Source organism: Anolis sagrei, chromosome 2 (genome assembly GCF_037176765.1).
Source record: "Anolis sagrei isolate rAnoSag1 chromosome 2, rAnoSag1.mat, whole genome shotgun sequence".
NCBI lineage: Eukaryota > Metazoa > Chordata > Lepidosauria > Squamata > Dactyloidae > Anolis > Anolis sagrei.
The window spans coordinates 87,370,178-87,384,460 of NC_090022.1; the positions used below are offsets into that span (position 1 = coordinate 87,370,178).

General features: G+C 39.7%; 1 protein-coding gene across 1 annotated transcript in view; it reads left to right on the top strand.

The window, feature by feature from the left end:
- The window catches only part of ADAMTS2 (ADAM metallopeptidase with thrombospondin type 1 motif 2), a 285,819-nt gene that overhangs the window by 249,725 nt on the left and 21,811 nt on the right, over positions 1–14,283 (top strand). The window contains exons 13-15 of the mRNA XM_060765388.2: positions 710–843; positions 2,948–3,071; positions 4,697–4,777. Of these exons, the coding sequence (XP_060621371.2) occupies positions 710–843; positions 2,948–3,071; positions 4,697–4,777 (339 nt within the window). The remainder of the gene's footprint in view (positions 1–709; positions 844–2,947; positions 3,072–4,696; positions 4,778–14,283) is intronic.

A 14,283-nucleotide genomic window follows, 5' to 3' on the forward strand; every position in this document is an offset into this window, starting at 1 on the left:
TATAGAGGGGATATACAGCTCATCTATTCATATATTTTTAAGCACCTAAATGGATTTTGTTTTTATATTTTGTATAACCTGTTGCCTTTAATAGAGAATATGTTTTAACAGGTTGATAGATTGGCAAGGTAACAGAAAAAAATCCTTCCCTGTGTACACTACCACTTTCTAGTTTTGACTTTTGTCCACTTTTTATGGAATTTCATGAAAACCCTTCCACATCAAATTCCATTCTATGCCCTCATGCAAAACAAGAACACCATCTCATCATGTTTATCATGAGACTTTCATGGAATTACTACAAACAGTAGTACATCAATTACAGTAGTAAGAGTATTTTTACAACGTATATGCTAGAGAGTAAAGATTCTATGCCCTCAAGGAGAAGTCTTCTTGCAAAGTATATATGTTTACTAACTTGGGACTCTTACTGAATGATCATACACTGCTCTCCGAAGGCAATCATAGTTATAAGACTCTGTGTATACAACAGATTTATGGTCACTGTATATGCCCATTCTTATAGCATATACGTTGTAAAAAACAATTACTACTGTAATTGATGTACTACTGTTTGTAGTGGTCTCATGTCTTTGTACATTAGGGAATCCATTTTCGGTTTAACTTTAATGGAATTGCCATTTACAGAATGATTTTTTTAAAAACTTTAAGTTGAAGGGAGAAATCACAGGATTTTTTTCTCTTGCAGCTAAAGAGAGATGCCACCTGTATTGTGAGTCCAAGGAAACAAGTGATATTGTGTATATGAAGCGGCTTGTACATGATGGAACTCGGTGTTCATATAAAGATTCTCATAGTATCTGTGTGCGAGGGGAGTGCCTGGTAGGTGGAAGCAGTTTCAGGAATTGCCATTTTTGTGTTTGCCATGAATGTCAGCTTACCATTACAGTGCCATCTCCTTATTCATGATTAATCTACATCCAATAACATCATAAACCATAAACACTTTTATGTAGTTTGTGGTTTACTGTAGTTTACTGTTACTGTAGGGATAACTGAACAAATCTTAATCTTTGCCTACATAATTAAAATTGAGTTTTGGTTAAACTTAGACAGAAAATGAACCATCATGAGGATAGGTAGAAATCCACCTATACAAATAGCTTTCTCATTTCTCTGAGTGTTATACAGGCAGTCCCAGTTACAAATACCTGTCTTACAAATGAATCGTAGTTAAGAACAGGAGTGAGACAACAGGAAGTGGGAGAAATCTTCCCCTAGCAAGCTTGCCAAGTGTCCTAGATTTTAAGGGTTAGTCATGTATTTGAATAAAATGTCCCATGTCCCAGGACAACAATTCTCTGGAAGGGGAAGAGGCAGGCCACTACACTGGAAATAGTGGCCTGCCTCTTCCTCTTCCCCTCCCTCCCCCTCTTCCTTCCCAAAATGGAAAATGCTAAAACCAAATGCAAAAGACAGCAAGTGACCGCAGTATCATATTTGGGGGTCCCTTTAAGGGCTGGAGTCCCCTCGGAGAAGAAGCCACAGCCTAGCCTCACTGCAAACCTCTGAATGAGCCCCCTTTTATCCCCAGAGACTCACTCCTCAGGCTCCACACCAAAGAGAATGGAGACAGGTGAGAGAGGAGGGGTTGGCAGGGGTTGTGAGGGCCAGTGGGGGCAGCATAAATATGGGCTGTTTGTTAGTGCTCTTTCCCATGAGACATGAGTGATTTTCCCATGAGACATGAGGGCTGTTTTGTGAGAGCCACTGTGGTATGTGATATTCCTGTTCCACTCCAGGAAAAAGATCTGGAGCATAAGAGCCATGGATTGAGGCTGAGTTGACTCATCAGCTTTTGCAATCTTCCTCAACTTTCTACTGATAATGCAACAGCAGATGGGGGCGAGGAGGGAGAAATCTTACTGTAGTGTCATTGTACTGTCAAATAAGCCACTCAGGGCCCTTCCAGACAGCCCCTATATCCCAAGATCTGATCTCAGGTTTTCTATTCATCCCAGGTTATCTGGCAGTGCGGACTCATATAATCCAGTTTAAAGTAGAAAACCTGAGACCAGATCCTGGGATATAGGGCCTGTCTGGAAGGGTCCCCAGTTAATTGATAGTTTTCCCCCACACAACACTTCTTCCCCGATAATGCAGGTGACTTAAATGTGTATACAGCCCGAAAAACCTATGACAACACAGTGATTCCAGCCATGAAAGCCTTCAACAATACATTAAATGTGACTTTGTTTGCACAACTACAACCACATTGTATTGTCGAAGGCATTCATGGCTAGAATCACTGGGTTGTTGTAGGTTTTTTGGGCTGTATGCCCATGTTCTAGAAGTGTTCTCTCCTGACGTTTCACCTGCATCTGTGGCAAGCATCCTCAGAGGTTGTGAGGATGCTTGCCACAGATGCAGGCAAAACGTCAGGAGAGAATGCTTCTAGAACATGGCCATACCTCCCGAAAAACCTACAACAGTTTACAACCACATTGATGTTTCATGCGGGTAAATTATGCTGAATTAAGCATCCTGCTTTTAACCTCTCTCCCATGGTCCTGTGTACTGCCATATTGCCATGCTATATAACTTGAACCTGGATTCATTCTTCACACTGACAGGGGAAGAAAACTGTGCTGTCCTCCTCAGTGTTATTTACACAATAATGTTACTAATGGGTCAAAGATGAGTGTGAATTGAATTACATACCTACATAAGCTCACACCTTGAATAGCAATATGTTCTTGAAGCACTGCTATAATGAATTGATATCAGGGTTTAGTTAAGGAAGCGGGTGGAAACTAGATTATACTAAAAGAAAGGTCAACATCAAGACCTCATGTGGATACCAATTTGCCCTTTCCTGAAGGTTCCCAATATCCTGTTTTTAATATCTTGATCTGATTTTAAAAAATCAAATCTTAATATAGACTGTCACAGAGAAAGATGAACTCCTTTTGCTCTTTGTTTCCAGAAAGTTGGTTGTGATAAGGTAATAGGATCCACAAAGCAAGAAGACAAGTGTGGCGTTTGTGGTGGAGACAACACCCATTGCAAAGTGGTGAAAGGAACCTTCTCCAGAGCACCAAAGAAACAAGGTCATTCCATTTTGCATGTCATGCCTTTCTCCCAAAATAAGTGTGCCAAAAGGTGGTAAAAGAACTTTAGATGTTTGTTTTGGCAGCCCTTGTAGCAAGCTGCATCAAATGGTCTGGCAGAGGATAACACAAGTGCTTTCTTGAAAATATTTTGAAATAAAACTAGTTGGGAGACCAAATTTGGAAATTGGTTAGCAATTGACAACAGTATGTTGATGTTACATTGTTGAAGATGTAATTAATTACTCATTGTTAAAATGTTAAAGAGGACATTAAAATGAGATTCATTGACTCATTCATTAAACTAGTTAAATGTTAAATCATTGAATTAAATTAAATTTAAAATCACTAAAAATGGCAAATTCCCCAAATTATCTCCTCTAACATAACAAATTAAACCATGAAGCATTGTTCATTACTTCAAATAGAAAATATTAATGAATTATGACTATTAAAATGATGAATATTATATGTATTGTTGGAGATTATAGTGAATTTAGCTAATATATTAATTTTAAGAAGCCATGTTAGTGAAATCTCCAGCAATTTACAATAGCGTGAAAGTCTCATCTTTATTGCAGAAAAATATTGTTATTTAACCTCATCAACACCAAGGCTGAGATAAAATTGCAAAGCTTCTTTCGCTTTAGGGAAATTAGGAAACTCTTTTCCATGTTCTATGGATTTTGCACAAAGAAATTAATTATTGAAATTAATTCTTCCCATGCCCATATCTGCACTGGAAGTCATCATGATCTCTTACACCATGCTTCTTTTTCATTAAACACGGTGTCCATTCTTTCCATTCTTTGGGTCCTATAGATTACCAGTCTGATGCTGTAATTTTTAAAAGGCCCTTAGTGAAAATCTAATCAGAGTTCTTATACCTTTAATTGTTTAATTAAAACATTTCCACCATGCCAGTGGCGTGGTATCACTGTCTGAACATGGACTATGACTCTGGAAAACAGGGTTTGAATCATTGCTTGGCAATGAAGCAACCTTGGGCAAGTCACACTCTTTTGACCTTAGAGGAAAACCCCTCTGCTAGGAAATTCTGCTAAGAAAGCCCCATGATAGGATCACCTTGGGATCAACATAACTCATCACCATAATTTAGAAACAACTTGATGGCACACAATTACCACAAGCAGCTTTCTATCAAAATTATTTGTAACAGAAAAGAACAGACAATCCGTTCAAACAACTTCTTCAAGAGTTGTTAATCATTCAGAAATCTACAGTCAGCTCTCTACATTTGCTGGACTTAGAGGCACAAGACCCCATGAAAGTGAAAAATCTCAAATAAAGAAATCTTTTTTTAAAAAAAACTGAGATAATATGTATCTAGGAATTTCTGGGTCTTCCAGCACAAATTTGTGGTTAGGCTCTGCGGGAAAAATCATATTGGAGGACCTAGGGGGTGTTTCTCTAGAAATTTCAAGGTCCGCTAGCATGACTGAAGCAGCCCACTGGAGCACCTAGAGATTCCTAGAGAGAACATTTTTAATCAAATCTATAAATAATCCACAAATGTCAAAATCACAAATGTAGAGGAATGACTGAAGTTCTCTTTACCTATATATATAATAGCAACCCATACCAATTTTATCATTGCTCTACAGGTTACATTAAGATGTTTGAAATCCCAGCTGGTGCAAGGCACTTGCTTATACAAGAATCTGATGCCACTGTTCATAATCTTGGTGAGTATACTGAATTTCTGTATCTATTAGAACCTAATCCCATAGAGGAATTACTCCAGCTCTTGGATTCTTTGGGGCATCTGTTTTTTCACATTTTTTACTTGCCCTGGATTTGTATAATAGCAATCTGACACTGGCAGTTTTGTTTTTTGTTTTATTTCTCCTCCATTCAATTTAATTATGCCCCAAATAGAATTTGTCTTTTTCACAACAGCTGCTCAGTAGGTCAATGTTTCCCTCCAGTTGTTCTTCACAGCACAAGTCTTTTTGTTTGTTTGATCAATTCTTGGCAAATTAGGTCTCTACCACTCAAGTCTCAGCACTGAGAAGAAACTGCAGATTTCCCTCTGAACACTTGGAATTGTCCTGAGACATGCTAAGGCTTGTGGCAATTCATTTAAATATATGAGGCTGCATTACAGTGCATTATTTTGCCCCAGAAGCAATAGAAGCCAGAACACACCAGGGTGCTTCTCCTGTAGTGAATAAGGACTTCATCCCATGAGATAAATAAAGCATTTGGGATTGTTGTTTTTCCTTTAAGCTTCACAAACCCCTGTTTTGAAATTAAATGGACGGTTTTCCTACCCCATCACATGGCTTCCACTTTTTTTTCTAATTATCCGTTTGCTTTCTCATCATGTGGGGGGACATAGATCTCCTCCCACTATCTCTTTGGCTATGTTTTAGCCAAAGTTGCTTAACTTGTTTTAATTATATGTTTAAATGTCTGCATTTTATTAATGTATACGACATTGAATGTTTGCCATTTTTGTTTATGGAAGCCACCCTAAGTCCCTTCAAGGATAGAGGGCGAGTTAAAAATAGTTATTTATTTTATCTTATTTCGTTGCATATTAAAGTTTCTCTTTATAAGTACAGATAGCACTCAGTTCAAAAGGTAAGTCATTTATTTTACATTTAAAAAGAGATATAAATTGCCGTTCTTTCCTGTTTGGTCCCAAAATGGTAATGGCAGAAGAAAGGAATCAATGCTGCCCATCTTAACTCCTCCCTCCATGATGATGTCATTGTTATGTTTACAAGCGGGCAAGGGGGAATTCCCATCACATGGTAAATTGGGCAATTTTACATGTCTCTATGTAGGAAATTGAAAAAGAAGTCAATTGCCAATCAACTTAGGAAGCATAGGGGGAAAAACCATACTTTAGAAATGGTGAAATAAATACCTGGAACCCACTGTACGAGCTTGCATCATGTGATGGGCTCTGTCAGTAGCCATTTCTTTAACATGTAGAAACACTAGTTTTATTGCATGTGATGAAGTCCTAAGTGGCTAAGGAGAGGAGCTGCACCCTTGAAGCCCTTCAACAGTTGTTGCATATCAGAGATGAACATTGCACAAAAGGTACAAGATTCCTCCTTTCACAACATACTCCAAATACTGTACATAAGCTGGTACAACTTTCATTAAGAGAATTCCAGCTATAAGCTATCCTGCATCATACAGTACAGGTTGAGTATCCCTTACCAAAAATACTTAGAGCCAGAAGTGTTTGGATTTCACATTTTTTTAGATTTCAGGATATTTACACACACATAATGAAATAACTTGGGGATGGGAGACCCAGGTCTAAACACACAATCCATTTATGTTTCACATACATCTTATCCTGAAGGTAATTTTATAGACAACATTTCAAATAATTTTGTGCATGAACCAAAGTTTATGTACACAACATCAAAAGCAAAGGTATCTCTATCTCAGCCATTCATGAGAACAGTTTTGAATTTTGGAGCATTTCAGATTTCTAGATAAGGGATACTCTTCCTAAACTATCAGTTGGGACTGTTTTACTAAAATTGGGGACTTGTTCTTTCACATCGTTACATAACATTTTTAGAATTGACGTATTTTCAAGATTAATTGTGACCTTTTTAATGGGATGATAGATATTTCCATTGCATGTTAACAGTGCAGATTGTGTGCTGTGTTTTCCTTCTTGTGGCAGAACATTCATTCCCTATTCAGCAGGTTCATTGGTTGTATTTTTGTATAAATTTTCAGTTTTTAGCATCTGGCTCCATTCTGTTTCGGATTCCAAGCCATCCATAACAAGGATGTTCAATCAATTGCAAAGCTTAAACACTAATTGAAATCTTCTTCTTACAATCCAGTGGATTGATGACAGACATTGTCTTGTAGACTGTTATTAATTAGAAATGGGTTCACATCACATGGACGGGTGGCTCCGCTATGCATCACCCAGGTTTTGCTTCAGTAAACGCTTCCCCTGCACTCCTGTTCAGTGTAGCCTCGTGGGATTAACTGCATTCTTTGCACAGACCTATTCCTTATGTCAGGCAAACATTTTCAGAAGCAGCATGGGCAAGATATAAAACTTCAGTTTTGTAAAGTTTGATAAATGTATTAACGTTGGCAGCATTTCAGAAATTAATTTCACTTACAGGAAAGGGTGTCTTTTGCCTGAGCAACAGGAAAAGGAAGCATCAAGTGCATGGAACCGTCATGTTTTAATTTAAAATTAGAGATAGAGATGAAAGAGACATCAATTTTTTAAATGTAGGAGTCAGCTAGGAAATTCAACAGTACAAAGGTCAGAAGTAAAGACTGCAAAAGCTGTTACATTTGAAGTACAGAAAAGAGAGAAGATAAGATGGGCAGAATCCTTGAGTTCAAAGGGGCCTCATTTAATCCAATCACCTGTGCAGAGGAAAGATTTGTTGTACTTAACATCTTTGCCAGATGATTCAGATGCCCTCAGGCAATTAATTCTACTTGCTAGCTTCTCTCTTAAGATTATAAAAGTTTTTACTGTTATCTACTGGAACAATAATGTAACATTCTGGCCCATACATTTGCAACCTATGTTCTGTATGCCAGGCATATGTGATGATTAGTGGTCTGCCAGGAACTCTACCTGGAACAGCCCAACTGGAACAGTTGCTGCATGTCAGCCTGTTCAGCCTGTGATTGTATCTGATGTTCATGCTGGGAATGGGAATCATATTCCTAATGGTGGGCCTGAATCTGCTGACAGTGGGGATGAGTGTTTGCCTGGGCCTGAGTTAAGCTTATATGGGAGGCCTGAGTTGTCTCTGGAAGATTCACATGGTCACATTCCTGAGAGAGGCCTTCACCGTCTTTCTCAGAGCAACTGTCTGTAGTTAATTTGTCAGATGCAAAAGTTAATGAGAGTCAAGTTAATGAGAGTGTGGAGGCTTTTGAAAGCAAAATGCTTTCTTTTCAGTTTTGGGATCTGGAAAAGCCTTATATTGAGTCATGGGAAATAATTGCCTCAGTTTGGTCAACATTGGAATTTCATGTCTAGCCTTGCTCTCAAGTGTTCTTAGTTTCATGTACCAAGTTTTTGCCAAGATCCTGATTTGTGTATTAGATTTTTCATGCTGCCCTGTTTTGTGGATTTTGTGCCTGTTTCATGGATTTATATACCTGTGGACCTTGTTTTGCCTTGAAGCTCATGGACTAACCTTTGTTTTGGATCTTTACTGTTTGCAGTTTTACTACTTTGCTTACTTATAATCTTCAATAAACTGCTTGCTGGTTTTATCAAGCTGATGTGGTGTTTACGGTCAGTGGTGTTCCAGATACACCCTACTACAACAACAACAGTAGTAGTAAGGTGTATTTGCTTATGCAAAATACCTGTGGCCCTTCCATATACACAATTCCAGCACTGTGATTTCACCTTTACTGACATGGCTGCATCATATGCAATCCTGGAGCTTGTAGTTTGTTCAGGGCACCTAAAACTGGTCTGAGTCCCTCTACGGAGGTTGAGAAGATCGGGATATAATTTTTTTAATCAATCAATCAATTAAATAAATAAATAAATAAATAAAGAGTTTTCTGCCTGAAAATTCTAAGTACTTCTTCCCTGAACTGTAAATCCCAGGATTTCATTGGACAGGACTATAGGTCTTTTTTATTGTCATGGCAACATACTGTGGAATCCTGGAGTTTGTAGTTTGGTGAACCACTAAATATTTCTGGCTAAGGATTCTGAATCCTCCTTCACAAACGCTGGAGTTCTATCAGATATGATGACAGCAGTTAAAGTGGAATCAAAGTATGGTATTTGCATAGCGCCTCAAGACAGTTGAAGTGAAAACATGGTATTATACTTGTGTAGTGTAAAAGGGCTTTCATGTTGGATCCAAAAATGCTATTCCATTGATGGAACTGTTTCTGTGTTCTTATGTGTAGAAATATTTGGTATCTGTAGCAGAGTAGAGTGCAACGTAGGCAATGCTATATATCAGCTTATGGTAGGAAATGAGAGAAAATACACAGAATATTCTGGTAGGGTTAAAAAATATTTGTATTGTTGCAGGTGATACACCTCGTATAATAGATCTCAGATAGACAAAGGGAAGTTAGCTAACTTTGGTAGAAGGAGCCCCTAATGCATCTTATTTCTATGTGTGAGGCATCTTGAGGCAAAGAGAAACCTTATGGTGCTCTCTCCTCAAAAAATGGGTAATAAAGCACTAAAGACTTTTGGGTAGAAGAGATACACCTATATATAGGGAAGAAGCATAGATTTAAGAAACTACATAGATTTAAGAAACTACATAGATTTAAGAAACAGAGTGAAATCTAAATATAAGACATGTACCACTGAGTTTTATCTGTCTCTAATTGCTCTATATTCAAATGTTGGTGCTTATTCACTTCCAACATTGTGTACCTTCAAAATCCATTCTCACTCCTGTAGGTAGTGCAGAAATTGGGGGAAAGCCCTGTTAACTTTGTTTGTGTTGGCCCCTACCTTCTTAGGGCTTTCTCAGCTGGGTCACTCCATTCATTCCACAGGTGACCCAGGTTTCAACCGGATCACTTGTGCTAGTGGTTGAAAGCTACCAACCATCATACCACCAGAATCAAATCCTGGATCACTTTGCTCTTTCCAGTCACTAACCATTTTGAACCCCATGAGTTTTGTCTAGAGCTGGTTCTGTGATAAACCAGAGAGCAACTCTGCACCTTTCTCCAACATCATTCTGGTTCACTTTCCTAGTCACACTCCACCCTACCCATTATACTCTCTGCGATACTGTAGTTTACGGATTCAGTTTAAGGTTTTTATTCAGTATAAGTCCAGTGGTTTCTTAATGATGGCATAGTTTAATGCCTGGTTTGAATTACACATCTTCAGATGCATTCTTATTATTCATGGCAAGAAAATATCCCAGGGCAATGATTCACAAGGATGGAGGTTGTTGTTGTTGTTCATTCATTCAGTCGTCTCAGACTCTTCGTGACCTCATGGACCAGCCCACGCCAGAGCTCCCTGTTGGCCGTCACCACCCCCAGCTCCTTCAAGGTCAGTCCAGTCACCTCAAGGATGCCATCCATCCATCTTGCCCTTGGTCGGCCCCTCTTCCTTTTGCCTTCCACTTTCCCCAGCATAATTGTCTTCTCTAGGCTTTCCTGTCTCCTCCAAAGTACTTCAGCTTTGTCTCTAGTATCCTTCCCTCCAATGAGCAGTCGGGCTTTATTTCCTGGAGGATGGACTGGTTGGATCTTCTCACAGTCCAAGGCACTCTCAACACTTTCCTCCAGCACCACAGTTCAAAAGCATCGATCTTCCTTCGCTCAGCCTTCCCTAAGGTCCAGCTCTCACATCCGTAGGTTACTACAGGGAATACCATGGCTTTGACTAGGCGGATCTTTGTTGCCAGTCTGATGTCTCTACTCTTTACTATTTTATCAAGACTGGACATTGCTCTCCTCCCAAGAAGTAAGCGTCTTCTGATTTCCTGGCTACAGTCTGCATCTGCAGTAATCTTTGCGCCTAGAAATACAAAGTCTGTCACGGCCTCCACATTTTCTCCCTCTATTTCCCAGTTGTCAATCATTCTTGTTGCCATAATCTTGGTTTTTTTGATGTTTAGCTGCAACCTGGCTTTTGCGCTTTCTTCTTTCACCTTGATTAGAAGGCTCCTCAGCTCCTCCTCGCTTTCGACCATCAGAGTGGTGTCATCTGCATATCTGAGGTTGTTAATGTTTCTTCCAGCAATTTTCACCCCAGCCTTGCATTCATCAAGCCCCGCACATCGCATGATGTGTTCTGCATACAAGTTGAATAGGTTGAGGGAGGGTATGCAGCCTTGCTGTACGCCTTTCCCAATCTTGAACTGGTCTGTTGTTCCGTGGTCAATTCTGACTGTTGCTACTTGGTCCTTGTACAGATTCCTCAGGAGAGAGACAAGGTGGCTTGGTATGCCCATCCCACCAAGAACTTGCCACAATTTATTATGATCCACACAGTCAAAGGCTTTAGAATAGTCAGTGAAGCAGAAATAGATGTTTTTCTGAAACTCCCTGCCTTTCTCCATTATCCAGCGGATATTGGCAATCTGGTCTCTCGTTCCTCTGCCTTTTCTAAACCCAGCTTGAACATCTGGCAACTCTCGCTCCATGTATTGCTGGAGTCTTCCTTGCAGGATCTTGAGCATTACCTTACTGGCATGAGAAATAAGGGCCACTGTACGGAAGTTTGAGCAGTACAACCAGAGATATGTCGGTATGCCATTGGAAGATGGGATTTCCAGGTCGGAGGAGCAGAGGATAAGTTCAACTAGCCCCAGATGTGATGACGCAGCTAGCTCAAAGCCGAAAGGAAGGCTAGCGGCCGACGGTACTGGAGGTAAACGACGAATCCGATGCTCTAAAGATCAACACACCATAGGAACCTGGAATGTAAGATCTATGAGCCAGGGCAAATTGGATGTTGTTATTGGTGAGATGTCAAGACTAAAGATAGACATTCTGGGGGTCAGCGAACTGAAATGGACTGGAATGGGCCACTTCACATCAGATAACCACCAGATCTACTACTGCGAACAAGAGGAACATCAAAGAAATGGAGTAGCCTTCATAATTAATAAGAAATTCGCTAAAGCAGTGCTTGGATACAACCCAAAATATGACAGAATGATCTCAATTCAAGTGCAAGGAAAGCCTTTCAACATCACCGTGATCCAAATATACGCCCCAACCACAGCTGCTGAAGAAGCAGAAGTAGATCACTTCTATGAGGATCTGCAGGACCTACTGGATAATACACCAAAAAGAGACATTATTTTCATTACAGGAGACTGGAATGCCAAGGATGGAGGTAGAAGACATATAATTCAATGGGCAGAGAAATGCCAGAATAAATACACGTTCTTGAAATGGAAAAGTAATGCTCCACCAAAACGTTGGAAAGATCCTTTTATAGAGACAACAGCTTCAAGAATCTCCTAGCCCAAATGGCCCATAGCTACTTGATGTAGTAATTCCGAAAAGTGTATTTCCCAAACTATGGTTCTTCCTTTGTTTAGGATGTTCTCAGATGTATCATGGAAGACACACTGAAGCTGATTAAAAGCAAGTCAGCAGGTTGCTGTTTTGATCCATGAGAACAAAATTCACAAAGACAGACAAACACTGTGCCAAGTCCATCAGTTTCATATGTTTCTTTATTCGTGCTGTGGACTCTTTAAATGCACACCAATTAGATTAAAAAGCAGCTCCATCAAATAACACCAGCTGATTCCAGGACTGAAATCCAGTGAATAGGATAACAAAGCTTCAGAACTGGTCTTTTATCAACATAAACAAAGTAGCTGACTGCAGGAAAGACTACCTTCCAAGCAAGAGGGCTGTGAAGGGGTAGAAAAGGCAGCTGTGTCTGCTGCTTGATGAAAGAAAACCTCCCAAGAGTGCAAAGCCAACATTTCTCTCCACCCCATAATATTCCCCCTGCCCCAGAACATTCAGTTCTTGCATGCTGTACATCTTGGATGTTCAGGGAAAGACTATTCATATAGGTCAAAACAGCAAGTCTATCCTAGAGAAAGGAGTCAAGCTTAGGAAGCTATTAGAGAAACAAAAGGAGGAAGGAAGGAGAAGTGTGAAGTTATTCTGATCTTATCAGGTTATATAGAGAAAAGTGAGTCAGCATGGTATAGCGGTTTAATTATTGACCTAGGACATGGGAGACCAGGGTTTGAAACCTCATTCATTCATGAGGACTCAATAAATGATCTTGGCTAAATCTAAACAAGTAGATTTATTCTTTGAATAAGTCTTGTCAAGAGTTAGGATTATGATTAGTCAGAATCTACTGGAAGCCATCTAACAACAGTGTAAAGAGGAGACAAATGAGAGAAGTTTAAAAAGAGAAACGTTCATTTGAACTATCTGTTTTTACCACTATTGCCCCTATAGCATCATAGCACATATCTTGTCCTACATTTCCATCAAAGCAGCAGCTCCTGTACACAGAAAGGCCAAGAATTATTCATTTTAAAAACACCTATTTTTAAAATTTAGAATGCAGTCTAGCCATGGTTTGGACTCGTCTGGGCTGTTTTTCACCCAGGAGTAATCTTTTTCAAGTCACTTGTCACTTTCTAAAAAGGTCTCCCCTGAAACAGTACACAGTGCCCCAAATCATGTCTGCATTCTTCTTGTGCATTCTAGAAAGGATGAAGTACATTTCAACAATTTTATTTACATTTTAAACTTACTTGGGGTCACAGTGACATAACGGGTTAAACTGTTGAGCTGCTGAACTGTCCGTGGTTCAAATCCATGGGACAGGGTGAACTCCCACTGTTAGCCCCAGCTCCTGTCAACCTAGCAGTTCAAACACATGCAAATGTGAGTAGATCAATAGGTACCTCCTCAGCAGGTAGGTAAAATGTCTTTCTATGCAGTCATGCCAGCCACATGACCTAGGAGGTGTCTACGGACAATGCAGGCTCTTTGGCTTAGAAATGGAGATTAAAACCACCTCCAGAGCCAGAGATGAGCACCATCCCTCAGAGCTGAAGATGAAGGGGAAGTCTTTACCTTTATCTGTGTATCTGTGTTTCATTGTTTTGAGGCATTGAATGTTTGCCTTATGCCAGAATCTGCCCTGAGTCCCTTGGAGAGATCACAAAAATGGTATGTGTAACCTTCAGCCTGCTTTTACCTCACCCCTGTTTTATGCCCCTTTTCTTGTCCTTCCTGCCTTTCCAAGATGGCATAATCTACAGATTAGATGATGGCCAAATTTCTCTTATTAGACTGGAAACTTCACTGTGACCTGAATACCTTTCCTTGGCCAGCCTAAGCTGCTTGTTGCCTCACCAGGGGCTGCTTCTACTGATACCTGAATCAGGCAGGCAGCCCTGACCAACCCTTTCTCACACCTGTTTTTATTTTCAATTGTGTGAGAAAAAGGCATAGTATGTTTATGCATAGAGAACTATGTGCAAGCTCCTACTACCTTGAAAAATAACAAAAGTGACCCTATTGAAGATATAACTGAAAACAGAGAAAATTGTGTTCAGCACTAGAAGTGTAATGCCTTCCATAAAGTTCTCCAAAAACTAAACAGATTGCAGAAGAGCAAATTGGTTGTGTTTCAGGTGCCAACTTCTTTCTCTCAGTCTCAAAGGTGTTACACATGATCTTTATGCATGCAGGTATCTTTCTATACTCACTGGTTTGCTATGGAAAA